Source organism: Phaethon lepturus, unplaced genomic scaffold (assembly GCF_000687285.1).
Source record: "Phaethon lepturus isolate BGI_N335 unplaced genomic scaffold, ASM68728v1 scaffold41295, whole genome shotgun sequence".
Taxonomy (NCBI): Eukaryota; Metazoa; Chordata; class Aves; order Phaethontiformes; family Phaethontidae; genus Phaethon; species Phaethon lepturus.
This window is the reverse complement of record NW_010541985.1, coordinates 71,201-87,264: the sequence shown is the minus strand read 5'-3', so window position 1 is coordinate 87,264 and position 16,064 is coordinate 71,201. Positions and strand designations below refer to the sequence as shown.

General features: G+C 40.2%; 1 protein-coding gene across 1 annotated transcript in view; it reads left to right on the top strand.

Annotated features, from left to right (window-relative positions):
• Positions 1-226: 226 nt before the first annotated feature.
• Positions 227-16,064, top strand: part of RAPGEF1 (Rap guanine nucleotide exchange factor (GEF) 1) — an 84,421-nt gene continuing 68,583 nt past the window's right edge. Inside the window, exon 1 of the mRNA XM_010287900.1 lies at positions 227-420. Within this exon, the coding sequence (XP_010286202.1) occupies positions 402-420 (19 nt within the window). The 5' untranslated portion in view covers positions 227-401. The remainder of the gene's footprint in view (positions 421-16,064) is intronic.

Here is a 16,064-nt window from a genome sequence, read left to right as displayed (position 1 = left end):
GGTAACTGAATAAGGAAGGTGTTAGTAGCATATATAGACCTGGGGCCAGTTCTAAAATAATTGCCACTTGTTTATGCTAGAGGTGAATTTGGTTTGGGATTTTAGTAACTGCTGATAGTGCTATAGACAGTAATTACAGATGTATAAAAAAAGTGATCACGTTTTGTTTATTCGCGTGCAGTAAATAACCCTGTGAGAATAGTAAATATAACTCCACACCAGCGAAGCAGCGTGAAGAGTTCAAACGCGGGAAGATGACTCTGTAGACACACACAAACGCAGTGCGGTTCCATAAACAATATAACAGAAAGGCCAAAAAATACCATACAAAACTCATATGCTGCGCAACCTAGAGACCCGACCTTGCAACACACAACTCCCATTGAAGAACTCAAGACATCATGCAGGATCCGTCCCCAGGTCAGTGCTGTAAATGTACAGTTTTGAAGATGCAATGGGTGAAGCCTTGATGTGGAGGCATTCTTTCTAGTGGGTGTGTGTTGTAGTGATGATTTGCTGAACAAGAGAAACTGTAAATCTGGGAAACTGTCCTCGTTCAACTGCTTGTATTTTCATTTCTTTAAGAAGGGTATTTAAAAAAAAAAATTAAATCCATTCCAAATATAAACTGGGGGAGAAAGAAATGGGGAAGGGGAGAGAAGGAGGGCTGGAAGCCAGCTGTTTCAGTGCAGTACAGTCTTGCTCACTGTTTTTGAGTGTTTGAACTTCTGATTGACACAAACAGTTCAGTTAATAGCGTCACCGAATAAACACAGTCTGTAATACCACAGTAATTCTGGGATAATATTTGTCAAAATGTATACAGTAGCAGAACAAAGGATATAGAGTCATGAAACAAACGCTGTGAGGTCTAAGGTCTGTGTATTTGCGTACATTTGAATTTGTTTTTTTTCTTATGGGAACGGAAATACATGCAAAACTCATTATGTTGTAAATAAAATAGGCTGTTGCCTGATAACAAGCCATCCTGACAAACTTCGGAATGGGCTTGGGCTTTGGTTTGACTCTCATGTTCATCTACTTGGGCTGCTGGGAAAAGAAATGTTATTTTATAGGGTTAGATCCCTAGAGGTCTTGCATACATCTGCTCCCTGGGTCCTTAAATGAAACACCTTGTCGGCACTTAATAAAGAACAATAACAAATGATTAGAGATAACAGCTACCATCCTGTCCACCAAGAAGAGCGGATGAGGCTCCCTCTGGAGCCTCTCTGTACTGTTGTTAATCAACAGAAGGGTCACTGTAGAGCGATTCAGAGCACTGCTTTGGAGTGAAGGGAAGCCATCTGGTAATGTGGAATAAGATGGTATATTTTGTTTTCACTAGCATTAGACTGCCTGTTTCGTTAGGCTCCAGCCAGGAGACTTCCAAATACTTTTTGGAAGCAGACTCCCCACTGACTTGAAGAGAAAGAATGGCATCATCCAGTGTTGGTGTTTTGTTGCTGTAGAGCTGTGACTTTTTGTCTTCACTTTCAGGAGGTATTTGCTCTCACCCTAGTTAGTCTTACAGTTTTGATCTGAAGCCCAAAATAGGGATGCCCAGAAAGAGTGGAGAAGGTCACAGATTCTGCTTGGGTTTCCTGTTACCATGGCAATATGTGAATTCCTGTATTTATTTACCTGATGGATTACGTGCTCCAGGGAGTTGAACTATTCTGCATCATTCAGGGAAAATAAGTGAGCACTTAGGCACCATCAGGTCTGAAACCGAAAGCTCTTCCATGAAGCAGGTCCATTCAAGAATGACCTTTATTAAAACCAAAGAACATATGGGTGCCATACTTTGAAGGTTTATTCTACTTGATGTTTTCAGTCTTAGTCTTGTAATTTCTTGTAGGGTTTTCATATACCATGTAAGCTTGCTTTTTCAATAGCTGTCTGCTAAAGGTTCTTTGAGATAATTGTTTCAAGTGTTAGCTACCTGGAGTGCAGTCAGTTATCTCTATTCTGCTCAGGACTTGACTGGATGTGTTTATTCTCAGCAGACTGAAAATGCTGTTGTCCTCACAATTTACTCACAAGCGTTTGCCTGATAAGCAAATTCATCTCTGAAGTCTCCTCCTTTAGTATTGGTGGTATAAACGTCTAGGGGTAATCCCAGGAGAACTCTGTTCTTAAGGAAAATGGCAAAATAGAAGAAACAATTCAGGAGGCCAGATTATTCCCACATTTTTAGGAACTTAATACTTGTTCGGGGTCCCCTATGCCAATTTACATGATTCTGAATTGTGCATCTGTCAGTGTTTTTGTATTAACATGAAGCTTCCTGGGGATCTTACTTTTGAGGAGGATATATTTTGAACTGTGTATATTTTGATCTCTTGAATCATTCTGTGGAAATTATCCTGCATATTTTTTACACCTGTACAGTATTCTGCAGTCTCTATTTGCCTAAGGTATGCTTAGGCATGTTACTAGGCAGAACTCTTTCTCAGTTCAGTTGTGCATTCACCACCGTACGATGCTGTTCAGTATAAGCGAGGGCTTTCACATCAGAAGTTTTGCAGTTGGCAAGTGTAAGTGCTGCTCTGCTGGTGCTTTTCAAACAAAGTAAAAATTCTCTGTGAAATGTCTTGTCCTGGGATCTGAAAATTAAACTCTTCTAAAAAGACTCACGTCACAACCCTAAAGGCAGGTTGGTTCCAATTCTTCCTTACTTGGGCTTTTAGCACTTAACTACGTTTCCTACTATACGCTGCTCGGATAGTAACATCACATACATGTTTTATTGTAACTTGTTTAAAAAGCATCAACAATTCAGTCTAGTTTTGTGTAGAGGCAAAATACAGGTACAAGATGATCGCTATTTAGTGTTTCCTACAAAATGGCACAAAGGGCAGAATTTTGCATTTTTTATAAGTTGGCGTAGGCTTGATGTGTGTTCTGATGCATAGCTTCAAGACTGCAGTGTTCAGAAATGTAGCCTGCGGGATAGCTGGTGCAAGATTGAGATGGTCAAAGCAGTTGTAAGAAGGAAGTGGACAAGGAGTGGAGAAAAAAGACAGCTGAAGTCTACTGGAATGTGAAGGAGCTGGGTTGTGCCTGAGTCAGTGAAAAAGCAGAAACTGGAAACAATTGCTAAATTTATTTGCAGTGCAAGCAATCGTTTTCCTTGAACCGCAATGACTAAATATATCTATCGGTGTGATTTTTATGTGGTGGTAACTCTTACTGGCTCTTGCTAACGTCCTGGCATGCAGCGAGATGAATGGAAGTTCACTGTCAGTCAAGATCATAACGCAAATGTCCTTCATCTAGGTCTGTTCCCTCACTTGCAGAGAACGTTCCCTATTTGTAAGGGACCTGTCGTCTGTTAACATGGCTTTACTCGTTGCAATGTATTGCATGAGTGGAAGAAACCTGGGTATTTGTTTCTAGGGAAGGAAGTCAATTTCTAACTGATTTTCAGGTTTCCTTGGGGTTTTGTTCATCTTTCTGGAAATTCTGAATTACAGTTGATACCTCAGCTGATATTCTAATAACTCTATCCGTAAGTGCATCTGTGCTATATTAGAAAGATTCTGATGCAAAAGTGTGGGTCCTTTTAAAAAAAATACACATTAACTCCTTATTTATTCCAAAGTTGACAGCCTGTGGCTAGAATTGGCAAGAGCGTTTGATTCTGCAGTTTACAGCCTTTTAACTGCAAGTGGACAAGTGGAGGAACATGAAATGTTAACTTTCTAGACTTTATTTTAAAGAAACTAGAGAGATGTTATACCTTTCCCTGGCAGAGGCATTTGATAGCTAATCAGATTTAATTCAAGCGGTGAAACATTATGTGTATTGCAGGAGATGTCTAGATAGTTCTCAGTTGGGCTACTGAGAGGTAACAGCTGGAATTGTTTGTTACCATAGCATCAAATTTGGAAGATCCTTGTACCACAGCAAAGGTAAGATGATAGAGAGCATCTCCAGTCTTTGTGCCAGGTAAAACTCCAGAAACTATGTAGTATATTAAAACCAACAAATTACATATCAGAGCTACAGGTAAGGTCATTTAATGGCCTTTTTCCTCTCTCCTGCTCCTCACCACACCCATCATTTTGCATAGTTTGGATACATGTAGAGGATATAACTTGTTCCATTTTCCAAGGCAAATCATCCCAACATTCTGCTGCTGAAACTAGAGATCTGGAGTTTTGGGATCTTTTGCCAGTTTGCAAAGCTATTGACCTCTGTCTGCTGTTGCTTAGCAGTGAAATGAATTCTTCCAGTCAGTATTCTTCCTGTGGAGACTTTACATTATCTGGAGAAAAAGCTATGCATAGAAGAGGGATCCTTCAGCTCCTCAAATGTGTGACAGAAATAGGCTTCTCTCTCTAAAAACAATTGAAAATTTACTGTGTTGTAAGTGCCAGAATATTTGTGTAATTCTGCTTCGGTGTCATCTGTCTTTTTTTCTTTATTAATGTTAGCGAACTGTAGGATTTGGCCATTGTCATGGAACCAGTATGGAAGGAGTATTAAAATCATGTAGCTATTGCAAGAATATTAGCTCTGTTATTTGTCAGTTTTGTCTAAATAACCAAAGCTTGGCTTTCATGGTGTACAGTTGAGAAATATTGGACAATGTAATGGGATGAGGGGATGGTTAGAGAGAACAATGTGTCATTCTCAGTGCTTTAGTAGAAATTAGAGGAAAAGGGATGGAAAACTAGAGTTATTCACCTTTGCAAGTTTGAATTTGCAGCCCCAGAACTCCAAGGTTGTTGATGGAATGGTTGGAAAGACCAGAAAAGGAGTGAGAAGATGCCCAAACCACAGATGTTAGAAGAGGAGGGAATGGTGGGCTAAGTTGCGTGCGAGTAGAGCAGATAGGAAAAGACAGACGACAGATGACAAAAGCGGAAAGCCGGCAAGGAGGAGGCTCCCAGCAGCTTTCATAGGAGTCTGTTCCAAGGCAAAAAGACAGAAGATGAATTTCAGTAATTCGGAAAAGCTGCAGGAATCCAGCAGGTTGGGACGTGCTGCCAAAGGAATGTTCTACAGTTCTGCTATTCACGTTACTGCAGCCTGAAAAATTTACGGCTATATTACCTGACCCATAGCATCGACTCTTAAAAATACGTTTCTGATCTCTTCTTGTGGTGCGTGACACTGACGCTGATAGAGCAAACAACTTCATCTGTGCGAGAGAGAAATGATGTCCCTGCATATTCTGTGCAGCAACCCGAGGAAGTTGATGGATCAGATTATTGGTCTACTTTTGTGTTGCATATCTCAGTTAAAGCTCTTCAGCTTCAAAACAGTCTCTTGATGTTAAATCTGTTTGCTGTTTTAGTTGCTACCATAGCTCACCTTCTCTGGAGTTTGTAAGATAATGTTTTCATGTTGAGAACAAGGAAGAGGTGAACAGAAACAAGTATAAGAAAGAGATGGTCTGTATCAGAGCATTCAGTGTTGTGGGAGATACGATATCAACAGTATTTGGGAGATATGATATCAACGGTATTTGCAAGAATTGGTTCTCCTACACTTGCTTTCTATTTTATCATATTTAGGAAAGTAGTCTAAAAGATTCGTGAATTGACAAGAGCTGTATGGAGATTCTTAGCCTTGGCTAGCATTTTGATTTCACGTTTCTTTCATTTTTTTGGTTCCCCTTTTATACCACTGAGAGGGCTGATCGAGCACGGGTGGCACCCCAAGAAGAGATTTCTTAATTATGGGGCTGAGGCTCTTTGAATTAAGCAAATGCATATTTTGCATTATCTTACTTTACCTGGGTGATGGTCTCTGCTGCTTTGTGTAGAGCTTGTCTGGTGTCATGAAAGTACTGTGCATTTTGTGATTCAAGTTAACATCTTGGTATGGCCATCAGTGCCTCTGAGAAAATAGTAATTCATTATTCTGCTGAGGGGGAAAGGTTAAAGCTTGCTTGCGCTCTCATGTGCTCATTCTTTCTCTCTGAAGGCTTCATGCGGGGATGCCCTTTGTTGTGTACTTAACATATTCACTGAACCAGTCCCATTTATATTCTAAACAAGATCTTTAATTTTGTCCCTCACATGTACAAAAATCTCAGGTTTTGAAAGAATACAGATAAGCATTTTCTTTTTAGGCTTCTGGAAAGAAAGGAAAAAATCAGTAGAAGTCAAAATCAAAGAACAGTTACCCATAGCTTGGTAAAGTTGAAGTAAGCAGATGCTGTAACTTCGCTGGTTGATTAAACCTTGATAGAATTTTACCAAGAGATTGAATACGTATTTCTATATCTGTTAAGCTATAGTTTGCAGGTAGTCTTTAATAATTAAAGTGGGAGCAAAAGGAGTGTGTTCATAAAGTACAGCATGCGTTGTTTTATCCCCTACCTTTTGATATTTTATTGTGCTTCTCAGTCTACCAATCTGTCCTGTCCATGCTGCCCAAGAGGTAGTAAAATAGCCTCAGGAATTAATTCCATATTTAGAAAGTTTCCTTTACGAACTAAACATCATGTAATAAAAGGCACCCAGGGAAATCAATATTTTAGTTCTGGTTGTATAGTATATTCCAACCAATTCTAGATAGTGGTGCTCAGTAAATCCATCTGACAGTGGGCTTCAGTTAGCAGGGCAATGCTGTTTAAAACACATTTTTCCTTGGATGATACATTATCCTTTCATTTTGTGCTCTAACTATATTAACTTAAGTCTGTCAATTTGAATGCAGGGAGATGGAGTGTGGGTGATTCCCATCCACTTTTGGCTTAACAATGCAACCTTGCATTTCATTGTTGGGAGTGGTGTGTGCTACAACTTTCATATACAAAGAAATTAAATATCCCTATTTGGATATCTTTTTTCCATCTTAATTTTTTTAAGTGTATATGTTCTGCTTTTCTAATTAGATGAAGCTTTAAATTGAATTATATACAAGAATAATAAGTTTGAGGAACTAGGGAGGTCTACCAACAAGATTAGTTAGAGCTCATGTATGAATTTACAGGGCGTACCAGAAAATGTAGAGCACTGGTTTGTGCAGGAGGTGGTTTGTCTGTATAAATATCCTTGCAAAGGTCACATGAAATCATATGTTAAGTCTGATGCCAGATTTTTGATGGAGCATGGTGAGAGGTTGAGTTTACTCAGTTACTGCTTGGAATTGCTTCTCTAGGGCTACCATATGCGAGAAATTTGCTGTACCCAAAAAGACACTATGCATCTGAAAGTCACATGGTTATGGTTTTTTTTAATCTTGTCTCTTTATGAGCAATACCTAGGAGAACATAACTGACGAAACTGAGGTGGGGATTTTCTCTGTTTTCAGCTCAGTTTTTCTGTTTGCTCTGTGAAAGCTGTTTGCTCTTTGTCACTGGAAACAGTGGCACTTCTGTCTCCTGCTCTGTCAGTCTGGCCTGTTGTAGATTACAGGAGAGACACTTTGGAAAGTTGAAGAACCACCCTGTTAAAATGTTCTAATTAATATAAGAAATGGTATTTAAAGGACATTGTTTACAATGAGCTGGCGCTCTCAAATATGGCCCGTTTTGTGATATTCAGGTGTACAGTATCCCCTTGAAGAAGAACCACTAAGTCTTGATGCATATCTTGGCACATCGGCTCAGAGATAAGTTTGCTTCTTATGTCTGTACCTGTCTTACTTAATCTGTAGCACTTTTCATAAGGAAATTATGATGCCTCATTCATCCTCTGTTAGAACTCTTGGACCTATTGCCAATTTCAGTCAAACTTTGCAGAGAAATCTATATTAGAAATTTAAATAAAATTTCTGCACGTTTTCTGTAAAAGATTGAGTAGAACGAAGAGACCACAAATAATGCCGTCACTGTAGCAAAAGGGAAAAATGTAGTTGTCCCATACTCCATTTGATCATTCATTATCAGCTGGTACACACATCATTTCAGAATCACTTAACACACATGGTGCTTCTTGATCAGAGGAGTGCCAAGGGAGATGCGAGGAAGCTAGATTTCTTGTGTTGGGAGAAGAATAGGTAGTTTTGCTGGTCATAGAAAAAGATTTTTTTTTTTTTTAAATAAGACCTGGATGATGCAGTTTGCTGTTTGATTTAACTAAGGTTATGACCTTATGCTCATTCAGCTGCATAAGCATTTTGTCAGTCCAAACGTGTCTCATATGAGTTTATCTTGCATTGTAAAATTCTCAGGAATGAGAGAAATCTGATGGCATTTTGGTTGAAGCAGAGCTGAGGAAGGCATTTCTTCACTGCCACCCTCGCTTTGGCATGCCTGTTTCTTGCAGCACTAAAGCAAACATGCTGTTTCATAGAATCATAGAATGGTTTGAGTTGCAAGGAACCTTAAAGATTATGTAATTCCAACACCCCTGTCATGGGCCAAGACACCTTCCACTAGACCAGGTTGCTCAAAGCCCCAACCAACCCCCACTTCCAGGGATGGGGCATCCCCAACTTCTTTGGTTGGCCATGGTGTTCACCCCTCGGACTGCCTGACTCTCTGCGGAGGAAACCAGGGTTAGGAGAAAACCCCTTGCCTCAGAAAAAATCCCATCTCGCATGCAAGTCACTGCTGAGAGGACTAATGAAAGAACCTACATACCTCAAAGGGGCTGCTTGCAAGAGCTCACTTAATATTGACCCTGCTGCTGGTGGCAGGTCTGTGAGCTGGCAACATTTTTATCTAATTTGCTGTTGATTCCCAAAGATGAAACAGACACTAGACCTTTTAAAGTTGAATTTCTTTGCTTTCCCTTGCGCTGCTCAGCCTAAGGAGATGCGAGGTATCGCGTTCCATCAGCCAATGATCTGGCATCAGGCTGAAAGGTGGAAACACCGATAAAAGTTTTTCTTTGCTGCTAGAACAAAGACTACTTGAATTGTGAACTGGTTGGCCTGGAGCAGGGAGTGCCAAGGAAAAGCAAAATCCTTTGGAAAAAAGCAAATATGCATGTCTTCTGGGGACAGCTTTGAGGAGCCAACCAAGGGCAGTGAAGAGTGCGTTGCTGTTAATGCTGAAGTATCCTGGTAAAAATGGCAGGGCAAATGAACCCTTAAAAACAAAACAAAAAGAGAATTTGGTTCTCTGTATTTGTGTCTCTCTATTTCCAGGTAGTCTTTTAAGAAAGATGGTTTTGCTCCTGTCTGTCTTGGGTAAAAGCATTTGTATAAATTCTTTAAATATGCATTGGCAGCTCTTACTGTTAGGTTTTATCCTGAATTACAGCCTTGTTCATGAAACCTGAAATCTGAGGTGTACATTTGACTGTAGTACTTCTAGGGCTCCCTGGAGACATCAGGTATACCACAAGTGATACACGGAGAACTTTGGGCTTCCATTTGGCTGGCAGCCTGGGGAGCGCCAAGGTCCAAGGGATCAAAACCATCATTTGGACCAGACATTGGTGTAACTTGTGTCATTGCCTGGGGTTGTCAGGATTGTTGTGGCTTTTTACTATGTGCGGAAGGAACAAATGCTTACCTGGCGGTTGACCACAGTTACCTGTGTTGAGGGCTACCAGCCAAATGTGTATTTTATTCTGGCTGAAGTTAACATGATAAAGAAAAGAAAACTAAGGAAAGATCTGAGGGATTATTTCTGACAGCTGGGTAGATCAGTTTATCCATAAATCCTGAGACTCTCTGGCAACAAGGTGTGTAACAGTGTTAATAACAACAAAAATGATGTTGGAAGGTTGTTCGTGGCTTATGTTATTGTTTTGGTACTTCTCAAGTTCTCTAAGTACTTGGGGCTGGTACAAATGATATTGTTTAAGGTTACAGCTGTTGGTCATCCAGACTGCTAGAGCTCCACTGGCAATATCCAAAAAAAATTCCATCGTGAAATGAAAGAATAACTGATTCTGAAATCACTCCCAGTGTGCATGTGCCATTGACATGAATGTTGATCAAGGTCCTGATCTGAATCTGGCATCCAAAGTTGATAACTCATGCAAAACACAGTTCTCTCTGATGTTACCAGTGCTGTGGCATGCCCTGTGGGGAGAGCTAACAGGCTGTGGGGTGGTTGTTGTTGTTCTTATTAATATTAATATTGATATTGATATAGATATCACTAATATTAATATTAGTTATTTTAAAATATAATTCTTTTCAGATGAGGTACTTTGCATCTAAAAGCTTTGGCAACCTAGTATAATAAGTTTCAAATATTATAATGGGAAAAAAATTGTGCTAGAAATATTAGTAGTATATATTTAATAACATTGTTACTCAAAACTCTCATATCCAGAAAAGTAATGCTGGTTTGTGTTGATGCTGCACACTGTGATTTTAACCTTTGCGATGATAACAAAGCACAAGAACTGGCTCCTTCTGCAATGCTGTGCCCTTGAAGGAGTAATTTAGTTAAATTCCTTAATATTTTTGCAGCTGTGGTTGTGGTTTACTAACTGATGCTGCCTTGAAGAAGAGCCTGTGTCTGCAGTAGATTTTTCATTACTCATCTGTCAATACTTGCAGAGTAAAACAAATGGGGCTGGGTAGACAGGCTTCTGCTCTTCTGTGTAAATTGTTTCTTTTTCTCCATCCCTGCTATTTTATCCAAGGAGACGATATAGAACAGTTTTGATGCAGTACATAGTTACACTGTATTGGATAGGAAGGTCTGACCTGCTTTGTCTGTGAGGATTACTTTAAGCTATGATGTTTAGATTTTATTAAATGGACCAGAGGGAATTAAAAACATCTCTCTCTCCCAAAATATTCTCACTTGTACAGATGTAAAATGCCCTTTATCCTGAACCGTAGCAGCTGAAGAATCTCTAGAATTTCTGTTTTGCAGTGGGTAAAATAATGATTTTTGGGCAGTTCAACAATTTGCTTTTCAGGAGAAATCCAGTTGAATTCTGTTTGGTTTTGTTTCTGTTTGTACATAGTCCTCAAAATTGAAAATTAGATAAACCAAAATTGTTACGTTGCTGTGTTTACTGATGCAAACTGCAAGTTTTGCAAGTAATTACCTTGGCTTCTGGGTGAAATGCAGGAGGCAACTTATCTGCCTGGAGTTTTTTTTTTTTATGATAATTGCAAATGAAGGGCACATCTTATTTTGAATCCCCTGCAGAACAGGGATATCTGCTCTGAGAGATGGAGATGTAAGTGAATTTCATGTTGCTACATAATACGGGCGAGCGAATGGAACGAACCACTTTCGTAGCTCGTTACGAAATCAGCAGTCAATAGAAATGCTTTGCTGGAATGGGGCAGGGCTAGTAAAAGGACGAGCTGTAGTAAGTAGGGGAGAAGGACTTGCAGAACCCAGGGTATTGAGTCGCTTGCCCACACGCTCCTCTTGGGTTTCACACTTGACTGTGACAAATACTGAAAAGAATAGTAGCCAGGCTAGTGAGCAAATGTGCTTAAGAGCCAAAAGTCAGTGCTGACCAGTTTCTGTGTGTGTGTATTTTGGGGGAAATACTGGAGTCCTTACCCCTTTTCCTGTTGTTGTGCCTTCTGGTTTTGCTTAGTTTTTCTCCTACTTCATAAAATCCTGGTGGGGAAAACCCATGTACAGTGGTTCCCTGTGCAAGAAGATGTAAAGTGAGGCCCAGCCCAGTAAAGGGGATTCATAACTTGAAGACTTGCTTTGTTCCTCTGTACCTTGGCTATGTGAGGTGTTGGCTGGTAAATTGGTGCCAGTTTCCTTAGCACAGACCTGCTTTCATCATGGAGTTGCAATCAAACATATTTTTGAGACTGTTCTGTGTAACTGTGGCCTCCGGTGAGAACAGAGGCAACCAAAACCTCTGCCAGACTGAGCTCTTGACTAGCTGCAAACATGAGGACCTCAATAAAAACTGATTAGTGGGTAATTCCTCCAGAATGAATAATCTCAGCCTTAAAAGATGAATTGCAGATGGTTTTGTATGAGAGAGATACCGGGTTTAAAATGTCATTCTTTCAGTAACCTGAATGTGCTGACCTTATGTGGCATTGCAGAAACTATTTCAGCCGAGTGAGAATGGAAGCAGAGACTTGCCTGCTGGTGTGCAACCAGTGCTTCCTGCGTTGGTCTGACCCTCCAGCCCCCAGTGTTGCATTCGCCTGTTGGTTTGAAAGGTCTCACTCCACATGGTCAAGGAAAGCTTCCAAAATACAGAGGAGAGCCATTGTAAACTTCCCAAGTTAGAAGGATTAGTATCTAATACGACTTTTTAAACTATTTTCAGATTAGTTACGCATCTTTACCCATCTTTCACATTTGCAAAGGTAACAGTGCATGTGTGTTTGCCCAGCTTTGACTGGAAAGCTTGCAAAAAACAAGACTGAAACATAAAACCAAGTTAAGGTCTATAGGAGCAAACTATGTCAATAAAGACCATCATTTTGTGTAGCTGAGCAGCTTACCAAATTACTGCAGCAAGAGTCTCCTTACAAATGCTTTTGTATTTTATCTGTTGACTCATCCATCTCAACACTTACAGTAGCATTTCAGTACTGTCTTATAAAGCCCATGATTGAAGCAAGGCTGTTCTTGGGCTGGTTAATCAACAGATGCAATTAATACAATGATGTTTGTGTTGACACCCTGTCTCACTGGGGTGGCATTGTAAGCAGCATTGCTACACGAGGAGAGCTCTGTGGTTGAGGACTCACTGTACAGGCAGATCACTCAACATTTGTATTCATTGTAAAGTCAACACTGAAAGAGTTTCAGACCTCTCCTGAGCTGGAAAACAGTCTCATTGGAGCTACAAGCGATGTTAACAAAAAGTTAAATCTTAATCTGCCGCACTCTTAATTTATTTAACAGTTTTATAAAATGCTGGGATTTTGTTCTGTGTGTTCAGAGCACCGGAAGTGTAAAAGGAAAGCTCAGATGGATTTTCTTCTTGTGCGAGTCTAGGAAGGTGATGAAGGAAATACAGTTTGGGCTCAGATTTTATTCTTGTACTAGAACAATGTCAGTCCCAGGCCAGTGCTTCTCAGATGTGTTTTACCCTGGGAACTTGCATAAAACGTCTTCCCTTTCAGCTATTTCATTTTTAGCTGTATAGAGGGTGTAACCATTGTTTAAGGGAGTGTCAGTGGCATGTAGCCAGTTGATATCTAAACCCTATCATGAATTGTTTTAAATAGAGTACGATTTTCTGTACTGAGATATATTGATGACTTATTTTCAAGGCAGGAAGTACATGCTGACTCCACCAGTTGCCAGAGCAGCTGTTCATTATGAGTAAGCCATATGAAAGATCTTGTGAAAACTTTAATATCAGTAAGAAGCAGTGTGAGCTTAAATGATCAGCACCAAGTGTGATTAAGCTGTTTTCATATAACTGCTTTCATATTTTCACTTCCTTGGAATTCTATATTGGAAAAAGTTTCTGGTTCTTATGGTGTCGAAGTCTATAGGATAGTTTACAGAGAGGTATTTAACTTCAGGCTAGTTAATATTTGTAAAGGCTTGTCTGGACATTCCCTAGACTCTTGCTCCAGGGTACAAATTTATTTGATTTATCCTATGTGGAGTTGATGTCGCAGTTTCTGTCACTGTTAGTAGGCATCTCAACTGGCTCCATGGCTTTTAGCATTTCCTAGCATTGCAGCACCAGCGTTGCTTAGACTGACTTTCCACCAGAGCCTGTGTTAGGCAGAGCACACACTTGACATGCAGTCCTCTCCCTGTCCTGAGTTTCCTAATCAGTAAGTTGGGGCTTTTTTGGTATAGTCTGTCTCGGTTTTTAATCACAGAGCTGACTTTTGTTGACACTGATACATAGACTTCCATAGCTGTCCACCAAAAAGTTTACTTTTTATTAATGGACATTTCAGTTAATTTCTGTAGTCGACATCTTCTGGAAAAAGAAATTATTATTTTGGTCCAAAAACCTCTGAGCCATGCCAGCTGTGAGCAGCAGAGGCGCTGGGCTCTGGTGGGCTCTGGTGGGCTCTTCCTGGGTTCGGGTGGCTGTAGCAGAATTGCTGACCTTTGGCTCACAAAGCCAAAGTAAGCAAGAAGTACCGCGCTCCAAACACGAACCCCTCTGGAAGCTGAGTATGCAGAGATAAACTGCTGAAGGGGAAAACCCCTTCACCCATAGCTGATGCATTGTACAAGTGAACCCAATCTAATAGCTTCCTAGCTCAGCTTCTGAGATACTTCTAACCCAAGTTCAGTTGCTTCCTTTGCTTTACATTTGAGCTCTGTGTTTGAATAGCTTTTCATTTTGTATTGTTCCTTGTTGTCTTTGATACCAGGATATGATTTCTTCTTTGTCACCTCTCGCTGCCCTTTGTTTCTCTTAGTTTACAATTTTTTTGACGCATACACTCATGTTGCTTATAGTACATCCTGTGTAAGAGACTGTGTCACAAGGTTTTGATTCAGCAGGGTTGTCCTGGAGATGTTTAGGGATGTGCCAGCAAATAGTGGTACATATGTCACAGCAAAGGGACACACATACACATCTCCCCTCAGCAGTAGAGCTTCTCTTGCCACTGAATGTGGTTCTCAGGCCATGGCTCATGAGGGTGGTAGCAATGGGAATCGTGGGATGTGCTGGCTTATTTTAAGAACAAGATTCAGCTTCCCTTGATGCAATAATTTCATGAATCAGAAAGGAAAATGTGTAATGCTTAGTGTTTATCTAGAGCTTTACATTTTCAGAGCATTGTGCAAGCATTTATTCTGTACTTTTGACTTTATGATGGGTGGTGATGGAGAGTGCTGTCTGTAGTGAGGTGGAAATGGTGAGTACCACTTCTGCCCTTGTTTCAGTTACTAATATGATTTAACTTGTTAATTTTGGTCAGGTGATATCTACTTCTCCATAAGCTTCTGTGGGCTTTTCAGTTTATCACTAGAGCTGTATACTCTGTGAGTGGGTTGTTAGTTCATGGTTTTTTAAGGCATTTGAGATCTCTTTAGGTAATGAGAGTGGAAGACATAATGCTATGTAGTGGTGGCATCTCTCCATTTGTGGGAAGATGGAGGTAATATTGTGTGCACAGAGCATGCCACCTAGAGGAATGGAGTGGGCTGGCAAGGCTGTTTGGTATGCTGGCAAAATTTAGGTGGCTGTGCAAATGGCTGTGCTGAGACCTTCTCCAAGCAGTGCCCTTTGTGGCCTTGCCTCTAGTACATTCACCAGGTCAAGTGTGAGAAGGTCCATGCACAGCTAGCTTTCCATCAACTCTTCTCAAAAAACATTTCTCAACTTTTTACATGCGACTGCTGTTCATGATTTAGCCTCCTGGTTATGTTGATCCTAATCTTTCATGGAGGCTCAAGAAGCTGAAAATAAGTTGCAGATCTCACCTTATATTCTCTGGGAATTAGGGTGAGGAATCTAGCACAAGGTGTGATTTGATGGGCTAATGCTCTCCAAGCTTTGTGCTTTTTTTGGCTTGTATGTTGCAATTTCTTTTGTGGGAGACTAATAAATTTCCCAGAAGATTATCCTAATTTCCAGAGTCTCAAAGTCTGAGTTGTAATTAAGCACTTAATTTGATGAGGGTTTTTAAATGTGTTGTTAGTCTACTGGCAGCTTGGGGAAATGCTTCTGTCTTCAGCGCAGCTTCCCTTGTGTAGGTTCAAGCTCAGAAAGCTGGTATATATTTGGAACTGGCAGAACTGCAGACTGCCAGACAGGCCTCAGAAAATTGCTCCAAATCTATGCTTTCTGGATAGGTTAAAGCCAAATTTGAAAGCAGCCTGGCTTTTTTTAAGAAGTTGAAGTTAGGGTGATGGCACTTTTTCATTAACAAATGGGCAGTGAGAAATTTTAATAATACATTTCATTGCTTACAATTTCATTGAGTTCTCCCATTGCCACAAATGACCGCAAATCAGTACGTCTAACAGGGAAGCTATTATTTTATTTTTTGATCTTCCAGAGACTCGCGGTCATCCAGAGAGTCAGGGAGTTATGTTGTCAGATAAGCACATGGCTTGACCAGAGGGTATCGCCTCTTTAGGACAAAAATTTCTTTTTGATCCATATTAGTCTTAATACATGGTGCAATGGATGACTTGGGACAATGACTTGGGCTCGTAGGATTTAATACACAAATAATAATATCTGAGTAGAGGTTTTTTCTTTTGTGCTATTTGAGGTTACGGCTCCTAGCTGTCGCTGATGAAGTTTGCATCTTCT